Source organism: Tiliqua scincoides, chromosome 2 (assembly GCF_035046505.1).
Source record: "Tiliqua scincoides isolate rTilSci1 chromosome 2, rTilSci1.hap2, whole genome shotgun sequence".
Lineage (NCBI taxonomy): Eukaryota > Metazoa > Chordata > Lepidosauria > Squamata > Scincidae > Tiliqua > Tiliqua scincoides.
Window position 1 is genome coordinate 126140957 of NC_089822.1, and position 17136 is coordinate 126158092.

At 46.9% G+C, this 17136-nt stretch overlaps 1 protein-coding gene across 1 annotated transcript in view; it reads right to left on the reverse strand.

Moving 5' to 3' along the window:
* COL2A1 (collagen type II alpha 1 chain) overlaps nucleotides 1-13193 on the reverse strand; it is a 96794-nt gene extending 83601 nt beyond the window's left edge. The window contains exons 1-6 of the mRNA XM_066618472.1: nucleotides 13100-13193; nucleotides 9234-9460; nucleotides 5728-5760; nucleotides 5585-5617; nucleotides 5336-5389; nucleotides 2735-2836 (exon numbers count right to left, since the gene is read on the reverse strand). Of these exons, the coding sequence (XP_066474569.1) occupies nucleotides 2735-2836; nucleotides 5336-5389; nucleotides 5585-5617; nucleotides 5728-5760; nucleotides 9234-9460; nucleotides 13100-13193 (543 nt within the window). The remainder of the gene's footprint in view (nucleotides 1-2734; nucleotides 2837-5335; nucleotides 5390-5584; nucleotides 5618-5727; nucleotides 5761-9233; nucleotides 9461-13099) is intronic.
* Between the last annotated feature and the right edge of the window lie 3943 nt (nucleotides 13194-17136).

Below are 17136 nucleotides of genomic sequence, written 5' to 3' on the forward strand. Positions count from 1 at the left end.
ACAGACCTCTGTGCAAAAGTTTTATTAGGTGGCATTTGTGGAAAGAATCTCATCAGGAAGGATTTCTCTAAGGTAGGTGTTTGCAGCAAATGTACTACTGCAAAGGCTTTGTTTCAGTGCTGGCCACCACAGAGAATGAGGGAAAAGGTCTACGATGATAGAAATCAGTCAAGGGAAGAAAGACAGATGGTAGACGCACTTTCCAATAGCTTCTTGTGACTACAAAAAGTGATTCATTACACCTGGAGACGGGAAGTCTGTACTGTACAGGTACATCAGGAAATCTCAAGATACTGAAGTACGCTTGGAATAATCAGGAAGGGTGGCTCAAAAATGGACACTGCCAAGTCAAACGTGGCTCCCCAAAAAAGTACATGTACGCAATCAATGGTGAACAGAAAGATTTCGCTTGGTTTCCCCTTCAGTTTTACTCAGAAACCTCCATCAGTAGGTTTAAAGGGTTCCTTGTCTAAAGATGCAACCTCAAGAACAGTTATTCTGTAACACATTCCCTTTGTCCAATCTGGCATGCACAAAAGGATGATTAAACCATGGCAAAAGTGGGTGTTTTCCACTGTTTTCAAGGCACGTTTAATACTTATTAGTGGATGTTAAGTACAGGTTTTGACATCATCCCATAGTAACCTGGAGTAAAGGGATATGATCTTGTGGCCTACCTGTGGAGCAACACATACAAATTGATGCTAGCTACTGCAACTATAGAACAAGAGATGGCACACACACAACATTATTCTTTTATATTGGTATTCTCTGTCTTTGACACTGTGTAAGTGCTACTAAGAAACACCATTTAGGTAAATCACAAAGGGCCCAATCCTATCCAACTTTCCAGCACTGATGCAGCCATTTCAATACGGTGTAAGTTGCAACCTGCGGTGGGGAGCCAGTCACAGAGGCCTCCTCAAGGTAGGGGAATGTTTGTTCAAGTCTGGATTGCAGCTACATCAACACTAGGATTGGGCCCAAAGTGGCTCACAGTCCAATCTTATTGAAATTCCCCTGCAGCGATGCAGCAAGGCCAAAGCAGCTTGTGCTGTATCCCATGGAGGAATTTAGCAGTCTGGGGGTCAACTCTAGGTAAGGTGACATTTGTTCTCTTGCCCTGGGGAAAGTGCCAGCTGCTGCAACAGGTCTACTCAGACCTGCGTCTGGCAATTCACCAACATAAGTCCAAGCAGATCAGTGTCAGCAGATGAGGCCAGAAAAGGGGGATAGCACTTGGTTGTCTGGGCCAGACCTTTGAGCTTGTACATGTGTAACTCCATAGTGAACTGAAGCCCAAGTCTGTATCCACCTGAATCATCATCTGCTCTCTTACAGTCTTTTTCAAACTTTTTTTTACTACAGAAACTCTTTCCGCCTCAACTTATATGTTGGAGAGCCCCTGTATGCGTGCCATGGAACCCAGTGCTTCACACTGGGTTCTGGGACATGGGGGACACAGAGTTTACACTTCCTGCATGAACTTACAAAGTATCCTGAAATATTCCCAACATATGCCTGCAGTTGCTGTTTGCAGGGTCTTGTTAGAGATGGGCAAACTGTGTTTCAAGGAAGGGTTCTGAGCTGTGACAGATCAGGAGAGAGATCTTGGGGTGGTGGTGTACAGGTCGATGCAAGTGTCGACCCAATGTGCGGCGGCAGTGAAGAAGGCCAATTCTATGCTTGGGATCATTAGGAAGGGTATTGAGAACAAAACGGCTAGTATTATAATGCCGTTGTACAAATCGATGGTAAGGCCACACCTGGAGTATTGTGTCCAGTTCTGGTAGCCGCATCTCAAAAAAGACATAGTGGAAATGGAAAAGGTGCAAAAGAGAGCGACTAAGATGATTACGGGGCTGGGGCACCTTCCTTATGAGGAAAGGCTACGGCATTTGGGCCTCTTCAGCCTAGAAAAGAGACGCCTGAGGGGGGACATGATTGAGACATACAAAATTATGTATGGGAAGGATAAAGTGGATAGAGAGATGCTCTTTACACTCTCACATAACACCAGAACCAGGGGACATCCACTAAAATTCAGTGTTGGGAGGGTTATGACAGACAAAAGAAAATATTTCTTTACTCAGTGTGTGGTCGGTCTGTGGAACTCCTTGCCGTAGGATGTGGTGACGGCATCTGGCCTGGATGCCTTTAAAAGGGGATTGGACTAGTTTCTGGAGGAAAAATCCATTATGGGTTACAAGCCAGGATGCGTATGTGCAACCTCCTGATTTTAGAAATGGGCTATGTCAGAATGCCAGATGCAAGGGAGGGCACCAGGATGCAGGTCTCTTGTTATCTGGTGTGCTCCCTGGGGCATTTGGTGGGCCGCTGTGAGATACAGGAAGTCAGACTAGATGGGCCTATGGCCTGATCCAGTGGGGCTGTTCTTATGTGTCCACCATTACTGGTTTTCTTGTTGTATAACTCCTGTTACATGCTTGAGGAATTCCAGTATTCCCCAGGGCAAAGTCTCTAAAGTACCACAACTTCACAAGTGACAAAGAATCCAGAAAGCAATTTAGGTTACTTACAGAAAATCACCACCAATATTTTGCACTCTGAATGATGGGCACTTTTAGGTAGTCTATCATACATGCCATATTTAATTCAGGCTTTGGCTGAGTTAGAACATCAGGAAATCCTGACGGGTAGCAAAGGCCTCTTTTCATCACTTGCTGTAACCACACCGAGATTGGAGAAAAAAGGCCAAGTTTAGGATACTCACTCCGCCAAGTCCAGGGGGACCAGGGGGACCTGGGGGTCCGGGAGGCCCAGGGTTTCCAGGTGTACCAGGTTCGCCATCTCTGCCACGTGGGCCAGGAGCACCCTGTTGAAACAAGGAAGAAAACAATCAACATACAAGGCTGCCTTCTACTGAGTTAGACTAATGGACCATCAAGCACAGTGTGCTACCGACACTGTCTGACAGAGGCTCTTCAGGGTTTCAGGCTCAGGGGTCTTCCCCTGCCAGGAAATGAACCTGGGCCCTTCTGCAGGCTAAGCAGGTCCTCTCCCACTGAGCTCTGGCCACTCCCCACTGCTTTGCAACATATGAAACTGAAGCCTTGTGCTGAGTCAGACCATTGCTTCACCTAAATAATTTATCATCTATACTGATCCACTCTCCAGGGATTCAGGCTCAGGGATCTTTCCCATTCCTACTTGGAGATGGCTGGGCCTGGACCTGGGACCTTCTCCATATGCAGCAGGTGCTCTACCAGTGAGCTAATGGCCCCTCTCCAAAGGAAGTCAGATTGTGATCTATGTCTTCTCTCCCAATACTTGGGGATATACCAACAACTATATGAATGCATCCCAATATGTGATGTTACATTCATGTAACAATCTTTAGCCTGCATCATTTCAGTGGCATTGAGGTCAGATAAGTTGAAAAGCATGTTTAGTATGGGGTGCAAGGACTGAAGTAAAGATGTTCATTCTCCAGTCCAGAACATGAAACACTCAGAAGTTTCTCTTGCACGTGCAAGGACTGCCCCGTTTCATCCAGTGGAGGGAGCAGAATTGTGTGTGCAAAAGAATGCAAATTAGAATCTACTTCCTCCATGGCAATGCAAAGGAAAAGCTCTGCAAAGATACAAGCACTATGGGAGTATCACACCCCACGTGCCTGGAATGGATAATCAAATCAGAGTGACAGTGTACCCATTGGAAAATACAACACTTGATTTGAATATATCTGTTCTTCTGGTCACCTGTGGTGAGCAAACATTGTTGCCAAGTGACCAGTATTATAATCTGTTTCAGTACAAAATGTGGTGCTGATTAACACCCAAGCCTATATATATCTACTCAGAAGTAAGTCCCATTAGTGTCAATGGTGCTTACTCCCAGGAAAGTGTGGATAGGATTGGGCTGTAAGGCTACAGTTGTTTATTAGTACTTAATACTGCACAGTTCCATATGTAATACAGAGTAATATTATTTATTATATGACATATTTATTCCACTTTTCTTCTGAGAAGTTCAGTGGGCATACATTTTCCTATCCTACCCCCTTTTATTCTCACCATAACCTTGTGACGTAGGTTAAACTCAAGACAGGGCTGGTTTTAGGGTGATTGGGCTGATTCGCCTGAGGAAGGCCCATGCTAGGGTGGTGAGCAGCTCACCCACAGCTAGCAACTTGCTGAAGCTCCAGCATGGAATCGTCTGAACCAAGGCGCCACAAGGCTGGTGCAGCAAGTGAAGCTTCGCCCTTGGTGGGCCTGCACACCCATTCCTGTGCCCGACTGGCCCAAAAGCAGCCCCCCAGAAGGGGTTGGTGGTGACATCATCACGTCACCACCATCTGCTTTTGAGAGGGCATGCTTCACGCCAGGCACCATCAGCCCCAGTCCATGGCTTGTTCTGGTGAATAGGAGAGGGTGTATAGCGAGAGGCCCGCCTGTCCTCTGAGCCCCACATAAAATGTTTTTAATTAGGTCCTGCAGCTCCTAAGGCCAGCCCTGAACTCAGAGACAGTGACTGGCCCAAGGTCACTGAGTGAGATTCACTGAGATTCCCTCACTCAGCAGAGATCTAAACCCAGATCTCTTCCAAGTATAACCACTACATAACCCTGGCTCTAACAGAAATATTGTTGAAACCTTATTCTCTTAGGGTGCAATCCTAACCAACTTTCCAGCACTGACATAGCTGTCCCAGTGGGTCATGTGCTGCATCCTGCAGTTGGGGGAGGGCAATCACAGAGGCCTCCTCAAGGTAAGGCAATGTTTGTTCCCTTACCTCAGAGATGCATTGCCCTTACCTCGATGCTGGAAATTTGGTTAGGATTGCGCACTTAGGGCCCAATCCTATTCAATTTTTTAGCACCGGTGTAGCCGCAATACCACCCCAAGGTAAGGGAACAAATGTCCCCATACCTTAAGGAGGCCTTTGTGACTGCCTCCCCATCACAGGATGCCATGTATGCCCCATTGGCATGGCTGCAATGGCACTGGAAAATTGGATAGGATTGGGCCCTTAGTTAGATAAATGCAAAAAGTCACAGATTATTTCAAATTACCAAATATTCAGCTTATAACCTTCATAACTGTTGAACTGACCTTCTGGAATCCTTGTGGCTAATATAATACCTTAATGTGAGCTGTATAATGCGTGCACCTGCCCTGAAGAATGGCAAGATATTTTAAAATCAGCAAAGCTAAGTGAGGGGAAATCTGATGATCTCAGAAGTTTCTTAGGCGGCAATCCTGTACACACTTTCCTGAGAGTTACGATAGCTCTGTTGAAAACAATGGGACTTACTTACTGAGCTGTTAGTTCCTCAGATGAGGTATGTATAATTGTGAATAGTTGTTCTTACCTTTTCTCCTTTCTCTCCACGCTCTCCCCTTGGTCCTTGTTCGCCGGAAGGCCCCTGAAACAGGTGATTACAGCAAAGGGTTCACATATGTTTTGCATTTCCACCACCCCATTTTCCAGAGTATTGAAACAATGTGGCAAATACAGTACAATCATATACATCTTTACTCAGAAGTAAGTCTCACTATATTCAGTGGGGCTTACTGCCTTGTAACTATGTTTAGAATTGCAGTCAAAGTCAGTTCCCTACCTGTGGTCCAGGTGGGCCTCTTGGTCCTACAACCTGGACAAGAAAGAGACACAGACACAAAACGTAAGTTCAATTAGAAACACACTTCATACAACTGGTTTTCAAGGCTTATGAAAGATGCACAGAGAAAACATGCAACTTACATCTTTAATATCGCCAGGTTCTCCTTTTTGTCCCTGCAAAATGCAAAGGGTGCACTCAGTAAAAATAAAAACCAAAAAACAGAAAGCCAGGAAATCAGGACACACACACACACAAAAGATACACTGTGTTGTGTGTCTCCACCTAGCACAATGTCAACCTCTGTTTAGAGCTACACTTAAAACACTGTGCAATTGCTGTCAGGCCTTTGGGGCTTGTATATTTAGAAGGGATGGAGAATATTTGGGTCTTGATTTTGCAAGACAGGTATGCATAATCTTAATCTAAAGTATGAATAGTCTTATTGAAATCAATGGAAGTATTCATCTGTCTGAAGCAAATGTTTCAGCTTTTTCACCAAGTCAGGTTATGAGACTGCAGTTCACATTTCATGCCCCAGAGACAGTAACTGCAGTAACTCAGGATAGCCATCTAATGGGGTAGTGCCATTGGCTTCTGCAAATTTTCTCCTTCACAAGGAATTGGACCCAACATAAGCATAGGAATGTGATGTGTGTGTAAAAAAGGCCAATATGGTTATCAGTGAGACAGCATAAAAAGAGAGAGGGAGTAAAAAAAAAGAAAAAAAAGCCCCAGTTCCCTCCTGAACTTTTGACTACAAAACTGACATACAAAAATCAGCAAGTGAAATTTCTCAAGCTATGGAAATTAGCATTTTCAGAAGCTAGTATCTGCAGAGCAAGTTACTGTTAAAGGGATAGGAACCAGAGAAAGTAAAAATTGCAACCATTAGAAGAACTAAAATAAAATTGTGGTTATAAGTATGATTCAGTTGTCTCACCTTGGGGCCAGGTTGCCCTGTTAGGAACAAGGGGGTAGGGGAGAGAAAGAAAGTATCAGAACCAAGTTGTATCATATATTTCAGGAAATAAAGTGAATTTATCTTTTCACAGAAGATGCATACAAAACAAGGGGATGGGAAAACAAGGTAGGGAGTGGTGAGGATTGGGGAAACCTTTGCTTTTCTAAACCCATCCACTAGGAATCATTGCTGTACCAGTGATGTTGCTGACCCAGGAAAATGACCTGTACAGAGCTGTATACGCCTGGACTGCAAAAGGTCCCATGCAAAATGCAAAAGCACAGAAAGAATAATGTAGGGTCCTGAAAAAATGATTGTATGTGCAAAGCCAAATTACAGGCTTGTTCCATTTCATTCCACATTACTTCACAGGAATTACAGCTGTGTACATTTTATTGCATCCTGTGCACGGATATGTGTGTCAAATGCTGCAATCCTATGCACACGTACTTCGAGCTAAATCCTTTTGAATTCAGTGGGAATTACTTCCAAATGAACATGCATGGGATTGGGTTGCCTATTCCAGTACATTAAATGGGACTTGAACTGCAAATCTGAGCCTGCAGTCCTGTACACATTTATGTAGGAGCAAGTCCCATGGAACTCAGTGGGACTTACAGCCCAATCCTATGCCTGCCTAATTAGAAGTAAGTCCCACTATAGTCAGTGGGGCTTACTCTCAGGTAAGTGTGGATAGGATTGCAGCCTTAATTCTCAGTAGACATGCCTACTCCTAGTTTGCTTTCTTAGAAGCAAGTCCACATTTTAATTACCTGGAGTTGCTGTCAATCACATATAGTTAGGATCAGCCTGCTAAGCTTAATAAAATGTGGGCAGAATAAGAGCTTTAGGGAAAAACAATGCGGTTTTTTTTTAAAGAGAAAGCAAGCATGGCGCAAAATACAGAGGTTAAAAGCCACATCCAGCGGAACTGCAAATAAACATTGCACAGGGAAGGATACGGTTAACTTTTGCTTGCAAGTTTCAACCCTTTATGCATACTGGCAGCCTTGGAATGTCATTTTTCAAATCAGAGAAACCTCCAAGGCAGCCAGCATAGGTAAGAGGGTTTTAAAAGGCCACTTCTAATATTAACATGACTTCTGGGCTACAATTAAGAAAGTAATTTAAGTTTGAGTTTGCATTTCTTGGACAGAAATTTTTAGAACTTGCATTGAATACTAAGATTCTTTTTCTGACACCCTTGACAATTGTCATCACTTTGCAGAACATTCCCCTTGAGGGTTTTGAGAGGTGGGGATTAGGGAAGCATTAAGCAACCCCAATATCTCAAGGATGATAGCTAGTCCTCAACTGCCATTTTTTTCACAAGGTGAAATCTTGACCTCTTGACCCTGACACCTGTATTTCAGTAAACTCAGGGACCCTTGAGACAGCAGCAGCAAATGGACTTTTAAATTAAAAAAAAAGAGGGAGCCAAACATTCTTTCAACAACATCTTCTACACTGCTGCCATGAAGGGGGCTCGCCATAAGAGAGGATGATCCTTTGTATCCCTGCTTCCTCCCACAGGTTCTAAAGTTTATAATTTGCCAAAAAAAAATTTCCCATTTCCTATACCCTGCTCTGCTTAAGTAGATGCAACTAAAGAATTATACACACAACTAGGAGTGATTCAGGGGGGAAAAATACATGTACCTAAATCACACTGACATTAATGGGACTTCAGAGGTTAACCAGTGGCTTAAATTCCACTGGTTTCAATAGGATTTAGGTACTGTGTTACTGAGATTACTCCACAAGGCACTTTGAAAAATTGAAAGCATCATATAAATGCTAGATTGATATCATCATCACCATCACTTAACTTTCTTTGGTTTGCAACAACTGGTAGTTAAGTTTGTGTAGTGCTACTGATTTCATCAGAGCTTCATTTCCATCTAATGTGTTTAGAATGGGATGGCTAATGCTTGAAAAAAATCCCATAAAGGAAGCAGTTTTGCACTTGATTATATTGCAATTAGAAGTTTTTCTTGACTCAGCAAGACTGTAAAGGAAATTTCCCTATTCAGACCACCCTGAGAGTGAAATCACAGTCAAACACTGTGCAGAGGGAACAAAAATCATCACAACATATAGTTAGCACTGTGAATATTCCCCTTTCATTTCCCAAGGGTTTCAGAAAAGATAGTAGGCAATGGTACAGTGCTGCCACATGGGGCCCAGAAAAGTTTGATTCATGGCCTGGATCGGAAAGCCTTGGCTACTTGAAAGCCTTGGGCTAGATTTGTCACTTGACTGTGGTTGGCAACCACTTGGAGGCAGATAAACTGGTAGATAAGCGTTCTTTTTTCTTTCAAGTCCTCACTGTGCCACAAATGGCTACTGTATACAGGTGACTAGTAAAAGTATTTGGTGGGCCAGTCACTTTGATGGATTTGTTAGCAGGACTGTCTTAGACAAGTCTGTCTTTTGCCAATAATGCTGACCACAATCCCCTTCCCTCACCCATGTGCAGCTCAATCAAACTGTCAATTGCAGGTTTTCCTGCATTTTCATGTACCAAAGGAGCACACCCAGCTCAATTAATCATGATGAGAAGTAGCCTTTCCTAGCAATAGCCTTCCCATGGATGCCAAAGGGCACAGGTCTGGCATCCATGGCTTTGCCATCAATCTTTCCTTTTGTTGCTATTATTTCTCGGGTAATTTATTTATATGGAACGGAAATAAATAAATTACGACCACTGGCGGCAGGCTGGTCAGTTGGGCAGATGGGACAACATTCTCCGAAGAGGATCTCGGGGGTGGGACACTCTCTCATGTCTTCGCAGGTTATGTCGTCGCAGAGGATATTCCCAGTGTCACAGACACAGATCCGACAGGCTTCAGGTTTCCACACATCTTTATCACTATACCTCTGCCCATCCTGTACACAGCTGCCTGCCTCCTCTGTGCCGGAAGCAAAAGGAAAGAACAGGGTCAGGGACCAAGGAGGCAAAAACCAGAGGAAAGGAAGAAAAGAAGAAACAGAGTCACAGCATCAGCATTTAGTAGAGCAACCTGGCATCACATGTGCAAAAGCGGCTTCCTCCTACATTCCAGGCCAGCAACCTTCGAGAACATCTTCCCTGGAGCAATGAGAACAATTTTGTAAAAAGTTACCCACAAGCATAGCACAGAGACCTTTAGAAAGATGTTTACCCCACCCAGCCCTCCGGTGTTGCACTCCTTCTGATGATGAGATTTGCGAACTCCACTTGGGTTACTAGATGCAAGAACACTGTAGAATTCTGAACAACTGATGTACATCTCCTTTCCACCAGATCTCTGCGACTCAGGGCAGGTATCGTTGTAAACCTTTACCTGACTTTATCCTCAAAGTAAAATAATACTTTGAGGCACAGGTAGAATGGCAGTTACTTGGGAGGTCCAAGTCACCAGTGAGATAAGATTTAGCTGCCACTCAGTGGGCTTCATTGCTGAGCAAGGACGTGAAGGTGAGTCTAGAACATCCAAAGACGTTTTGCTATCTTTGCCATCCTTTCTTCAGCACAGCATATAGAAGGCCACTTTCAAAACAGGCTCCTGGCAATTCTGGACCCAGGTCACAGGTTTTTAGCCCTATTGCCTAGGCTGATTGCCAGACCCTGATTGCCTATTGCCAGACCCTTGGTCCCAGCTTGTTTCTCAGTCTTCACCTCAGCGCATCTTTAACTTTTTCTGGACATACATCAGCCCACAAAAGCAAGTTTGCTGACTGAGCTTGAGTTTACAGGGAAGCCTGTGCTAAGTGGCTGATCAATCTGCTTGGCAAACTTCTCTGTCAAATCCCTCAGGGATGAAACTCCCCCCCCCCCATTTCTGCTCTGAAGGCCTATGTGTTCTTCCGGCCTCACCCTAGTTTCACATGTAACACACTTGAAAGATTCAAGCCCACAGACCATCACCCAGAGATGCCAGTCAAAAGAAGAGCATCCCGTCAGACCACACAGTTTGCCATGTCTGACCAATGGCGATAAGAACAACCTGGGAACACGGGGGAAGGGGCATGTTAGAGACCCTTGGAGAACACTCTTGCCAACCTGCCCACCCATTTCTGGAATACATGCAGCAGAGTGGATTCTGCATTTGATGCCAAGCGATGACCCTAACTGACTCCATACGTGTAAGGGAGAGAACGAAGGCTGTTTTTCTAATCAAAAGCACAGCTTAAAAAAAGAAGCACTAACAACAGTAGCAGACTTATGTCAGATCTGTGAAGCTTCTGGCAGGGCAGCAGGGGAGGAGAAAGGGGTCCAGTTTGGAAAGCTGAGCAAGCTGTAGACTGAGGTGCTCTAATCAGAAGAGCTGACAACATTTATCCCCCAGTTATGACAGTTAAATAGAAATGATTCTTGTTGGAGAAGAGGTCAGGAGAAACCCATTAAAAACATGCCCCTTTGGCATATGCTTTTTTAAAAATGTCCCAGTGAAGGCTTGATAGCAGCAGCAAGATGACAGGGGGGCTATTGTGCATGGGGCAGGGGAACCTGCAGGAGCCCAAGGGACCCATCCGCTCATGAATGGGCCTTTTCTCGAGCACACACAGAGCGCGATTCACATTGCTCCGTTAGGGATCCGTTTAAATAAATATGGGCAGCATTTCAGCATCTGGAAGCGATTGCTGCCAAATGCAAACAAAACGTTCACAGAGTGGGAACTGAGCTCTGCTCTCTCTGACCTGGGAGAATGCTTGCAAAAGAAATGAATTTTTGAAGACGTCAAAAAGTGTGCAAGGATCAAAGGCATCATAAGCAAAGATACGTATATATGCGCACCCTGTTCATGCTTTATCCAATAACATACCACAAGATGCTTTCAAAAAATTAGAAGGCATCCAGGTGATAAATTCCCTTCCCCCTTTGCTATACTTTGCCCTGAAATTCAAAGACACAACAGACGTTTTGGCCTAAATCACTCAAGACAAGGGGGGAGGAGTGTGCCAGGCTTAGGAATGAATCACACTGTGCTCTGCAAAGCCAGGCTGGCTGATCATAATCATTTAAAGAGAGCTGTGGAAGAAAAGCACCTGACTCTGTCTGCACAGGCACTGCAGAGGGCCTCCAAAGACACTAACTTTGAAAACTCAACTGCAGACTTCTGCACATGAGTGAAAGGAATTCAAGTCCTTTTTTACTGGAATCTGGGGCTGCTTGTGAGATAGAGACGTATGGCCTGGGATCGGGAGAAAAGAAAGGTCTTTTTCCCCCTTTTCTTTTCAAACTGTATTCCCTGCAATTGATTTACAGTCTGGAGCATATGGAGACAGGGATGGAATTTAAGCAATAGGAAACCTGCCCAAACATGTGAAAAAAGAAAAAAGAGAGACAGAGAAGTTTTTCTACCTAATAAAGTTTCCATCTTCCAACCCTGAATAAAATCCCAGACAACAGAAGCTCTCTGGGTAAGGGAGGAGGGACAGGCTGCCTATATGGCTGCCTTCTATATGAAACTTTGTCATTATTGGTGGAGAAATTCATTTGGTCAAATTTTCTTTTTGGGAGCAAATAACAAAAATGGACCTTTTAAGCCTGAAGAAGTTAATAAATCCTCCAGCACCCAATTTGGAAGGAGCATTCCACCTTGGTTGAAGGGTGCATGTCTAAGGGCATGCATGCACATATATGGGGTGAAGATGGAGTAAAACAAATGGACTGGTGTGCCTCTGGAATGCTTTGCACCCCTCAGATGGCCTCTTGAGTTGGGGAAAATTTCCCTTCTGCTCCTTCAACAACAACAAAAATCTGTTAGCTATCAAATTCCCTAGGACCTCCATCTGCACCTTACTTCACATCCCTAACTGAGTTAGGGGAGGGAAAGAGGAGGGTGGATTTGGTGCACAAAGGTCTTTCTTTGTAAAACCAAAAAAAAAAAAAAAGTCTCAAAGAGTCTTACTTGTCTGTCCCGGAATGTTCCCTTTTGTCTGGATCCCCCTTTGAAACCCCCACCTCACTCCATTAACTCTTTCGCTGCCACAGCACACATGCAAGCGAGTGCGATTTTTGCTCTCCCTTCTGTCCCTTTTGGGTGAGTTCAGAATCAGCCTCTGACTTTTGAGAGAATCTTGAATGGGAAGCACGTAGTGGTTTAGCCAGCTCTTTCAGAAAGCTGGTCCCCACCTCGCCTGACTCCTAGAAGGCCCACAGGAGATGAATAGGGCAGAAGGAATTGAGAGCCAGGGTGCCACCGCCTCTTCTCAAGCAGCAAGCCTGACAATGGCTCGAAAAGGGACTTCCCTGAGCACACAGCAGCATTTTATACTCATAGGGATGACGGGCAGCTGAGCTGCTTTTATTGGAGGGAAAGAATCTTGGGAGCTGAAGGAAGTCAAGTGCGGGAAGGAGGCGAAGAAGGCCAAGTCCTAAGCAAAAGTTGAGTTCTGCAAGCCCCAATGCTCTCTCCCCTGCCAACCCAAAAAGAATCCTCTCTCTCTCTCTCTGTCTATCTTGCGCTCTCTCGCTCTCTCTCCCCCCCCCCCCATTTCCCTTTCTCCCACTGGACATCCTTTGCACCCTCTTTCAGGAGAAGAAGAAGAAAGAGGCAACTTACGTATGTCCTCATCCTGACACTTGACAAGGGCTAATAAAATGACTTGAGTGGCTGCCAGTAGCACTAGCGTCCTTGAATCCACAAAGCTGAGCATGTCTAAATGTTAGACATGCAGGACCTTTGTGTGGAGGAGGAGGAGGTGGTGGTGGTGGTGGTAGTTTCCCCAGTGGCTACCGAGCCTTCATGCAGCCGGATCCTCCTTCCCTTTGCAACCCAGCAGGAGAATCCGAGGTGCCCACGGCCCAGCAGCAAGTCGGCGGCCGTCTAGTGCGCAGCGAGGCACGGCGGCTTTATGCTCCCCTCTGCCTCCCCGCAGCCCGCGTATATGGCCAGGTCCCAGTCCTCCCCTGCCCCCCAGCCGAGCTGAAACCTGAGCCCGGTCCCCGAAGTGAGAGACCCCTCCCTCCTGGCCCGTCTCGAGCGCGAGCCCTCCAGCCAAAACGGGTGGCGACCAGGCGAGGGCTGGCCCCATTCCCGCACACGCAGCCCCCCGAGCCCCTCCCACCTCGGGACCTCGACGGCGGGCAGCCGCGGGCCGATGAAGCCGCCCAGCCCGCGCCTCCTGCTCCACTCCCGCAAGCCGGCTGGGCGTCCCACCTGGCCCGCAAGCCCCATTCCCTCCACACACGCACCCCACCCCGGGGAGAAGTTGGGATGCAGGGAGGGAAGGCTGGTGGGAGAGGTCCCCGCCATCCCATTGACTCAGCCGGGATCCAGGGGGCAGGGCAGGCGCCACTTGATCGCATTCGCTACTCCGCTGCTGCCCCTCCGCACCTGCTCAGCAATCCGGAGCCAATCCGGGGTCACTTCGGTTCCTTCGACTTGACGCGCTATGCCTTGGAACCGGCTCCCCTCCCCTCGGCTGTTCCTTGGCCCGGACTACCAGGAGCCTCTGCTACCCAACACACCCCGCTTCGCCTCGGGGGGGGGGCTGCCTGGTTCTCTCGCTCCGGCCCCCAGGGGCTGAAGGGGTAAGGGGGGGCTCTCTGCTCCCATGTTTCAGATCCATTTCCAAGAAGATCCCTTCTTTAGATCCCTCCCTTCTTTGATTATTGGAAGATCCTTTCTGATTAGAAGATCCCTTCTTTTCTTATTGGAAGATCCCTTCTATTATTAGAAGATCTTTTCTTATTGGAAGATCCCTTTCTTGGAAGATCTATTCTTAGAAGATGTTTTCTGATTGGGAGATCCCTTCTAATTAGAAGATCCCTTCTTTGATTATTTCCCCCCTCCCCCCAGATTCTAGCCTGCTCTCCCCAAACACTTTGCATTCTTTGGGTTCTCCCATGATTAATTCGGGGTGACCCTTCCTTTCTCCCACGCTCAACCTCCTGAAAGCCCCCTCTTCTTGGCCTCTTGGCCCGGGAGCTTGGCTTGATGCACTGTGCATGGGGTAGCGAGCGGCGGGGGGGGGGGTTAGTCGGAAGGGTGCGAACCATTTGCAAGAAGTGGGGCGCGCAAGGGTCCCGAGTCAGCTCTTCCTATCCCCCCACCCTACCTATGGGGAATGGACACTACTGTGCGCTTGTGGGTGTCCCTGGCGCACGCGCAGCGCCACCCCCAGGCCAAGCAGGCGGATCTACCGCAGTGGGCAAAGCAAAGGGTCCACCGGCGAGAACTTTCCATTCATTCTCCCCCCACCCCCCTTTGGCCAAGGAGCGTCAGTGTGCGGAGCTACGGGGCAGCTTGTGGCCCGACGGCTACTGACGCCGCAGCCCTGCCCTTCCACCCCGCCCGCCACGATTCCTCCCGGTGCTCGATGGAATCTCCTGGACTGGGTCAGAGAGCCTTCGGTGCCTGATTTCCCCGGCATCCGGAAACGGGGGGTGGGGGAGGAAAGTGCAAGGATAAAGGACCACAGTCCTAGAGGGGAAGAAAGTGCCTGGGGTTATCAGAAGCAGACCTGGAGTGGAGCCCGATCGTCTAACACGCGTGTACAGTACTCAGAAATCAACCCCAATGTGCTGTGCTGACTGTAATGTAAATGACCATTAAGTGGAGGGTGGGTGGCTTCATCCTACCAGTGCCTGGAGCATCACAAGCCAGAGGGAACCAGGCGGCTTTGGTATGTGTTCTAGAGCCCAATCCTATGCATGTCTATTCAGAAGTGGTTGGTTGGCAACCTTCAGTCTCGAAAGACTATGGTATAAGCCTACAGCAGCCGGTATTCCCAGGCGGTCTCCCATCCAAGTACTAACCAGGCCTGCCCCTGCTTAGCTTCCAAGATCAGACAAGATTGGGCATGTGCAGGGTAACAGTAAATCCCATTATAGTCAATGAGGCTTACTCTAAGTGTGGATAGGATAAGAAAATAAGAACATCCCCACTGGATCAGGACATAGGCCCATCCACCCTGGTCACCCTGCATGCGGCAAGACCACAGGCTAAGGCTGCCATCCTGGCACCAGGATACAGGTCTCTTGTTGTCTTGTGTGCTCCCTGGGGCATTTGGTGGGAGCATTTCTTGTGAGATACAGGAAGCTGGACTAGATGGGCCTATGCCTGGGCCATGCCGCATGCAGGGTGACCAGATACAATGGAGGACAGAGTTCCTATATCTCTAACCATTGTACAGAAGAGGGAATGTTGGCAGGTGCAGCTCAACAGGAAGGTTTTGAAAAGCTGCACCTCCCAACATTCCCTCTTCTATACAATGGTTAAAGATATAGGAACTCTGTCCTCCATTGTATCTGGTCACCCTGCCATGCCAAAACAAACTATCGGGTACAAAAAAAAATTGTTACAAAATAAATGTGGGTGCCTCAATCTCGGCCTATCCAGTGCAGCGTTTTTGCTGCAGCTTTAATCCACTCTCGGTGCACTTCTATGACCGCAATGCATTCTGGAGATTTGTAGGAAAATTTAGGAAGGGGGGGCCTATCGGGCATCTTGCCCCTGGCCCAATGCCAGCTCTCAACGACTCTGTTGGTAGTAAAGGGGAGATGAGGGCAAGGCTTTAATGAGAAGTTTGCTAGATTAAAAAAAATAGGGAGGTCACAGCTTAGTTTGGCGGAGACGGCTATGCTTGCTGTCCCTGCATAGAGGCCCAAAAATATTCTGAAGCAATGGGTTCCAGTATCCAGGCATGATTTCTCTGGGGGCCTGTACAAACTTGTAACAGGGGCCTCCTCTTTTTGGCACCCTTTGTCTATAAGGAAAAGTTGGAAGATCTGTTGAAGTCCAGCAACTTTTGTTTCCTCTCTTTTTGTATCTGGCTGCTTGAGGGCCAAACTACATGTTTGCGTTTAGCCCTCTTTTTTTTTTTTTTAAATGTAAATATTGTAGTGGCAGGGAAATAGGGGTTCAGGATTAGAGCCCTTATGCACTAGGGGTGATATTTGGCTCCTTCTCCTGCTGCAGCCTCTACGAAAATTGAGGAAGAGGGAGGGAAGTTTCCATTGGTGCTTCCTTCAGATCATCCCATGGGGGTGTTGACAGCACAAAACATTTTGGTCACATTGCAACTTTCATTCCCTTTCATTGGGGAAATCCTCTGCTACCCTGGTGGGTCTCCTCAGATCTGTAATGCCCATCTTGCTGGAGTAAAGCCAAGGAAAGTAAGGGAGAGGGTTTGGACGAAGGAAGTCTTGGATGCCCCTATGCCGCCAGTAACTTCCTTCCCTCCCCCATTCCTCCCACCCCCACTGCCAGTGTACTTATGCTGCTCGAGGAGGCCTCCCTGCTGGTCCACCTGTGATACCACCTGTCACCCACACTGGTGGGCTGGCACTTCCTATCGGAGGAATATGCATTCCATTGGCTGGCTGGCCTATTTGGATCAAGTAGTTAATGTAACATCAACTGTATTATGTCTTTTGGGTAGCCCTTGGAAAAATTTAATGAATGCCCCTAGGCAGGTTTCTCAGCTTGCCTCCTGCTGAGCCTAATACTTCTTTTCAGCTAAAGTTTCTGAAAACAGTTTCATAGGCAACATCTGAGCATTCCTGCAGGTAACATCACCACTCCAGCTGTAGGAGACATCCTGGAGCTTAGCTCTCCCCATTCCTCCTCAACTACACCCCTGGGATGTGGATCTA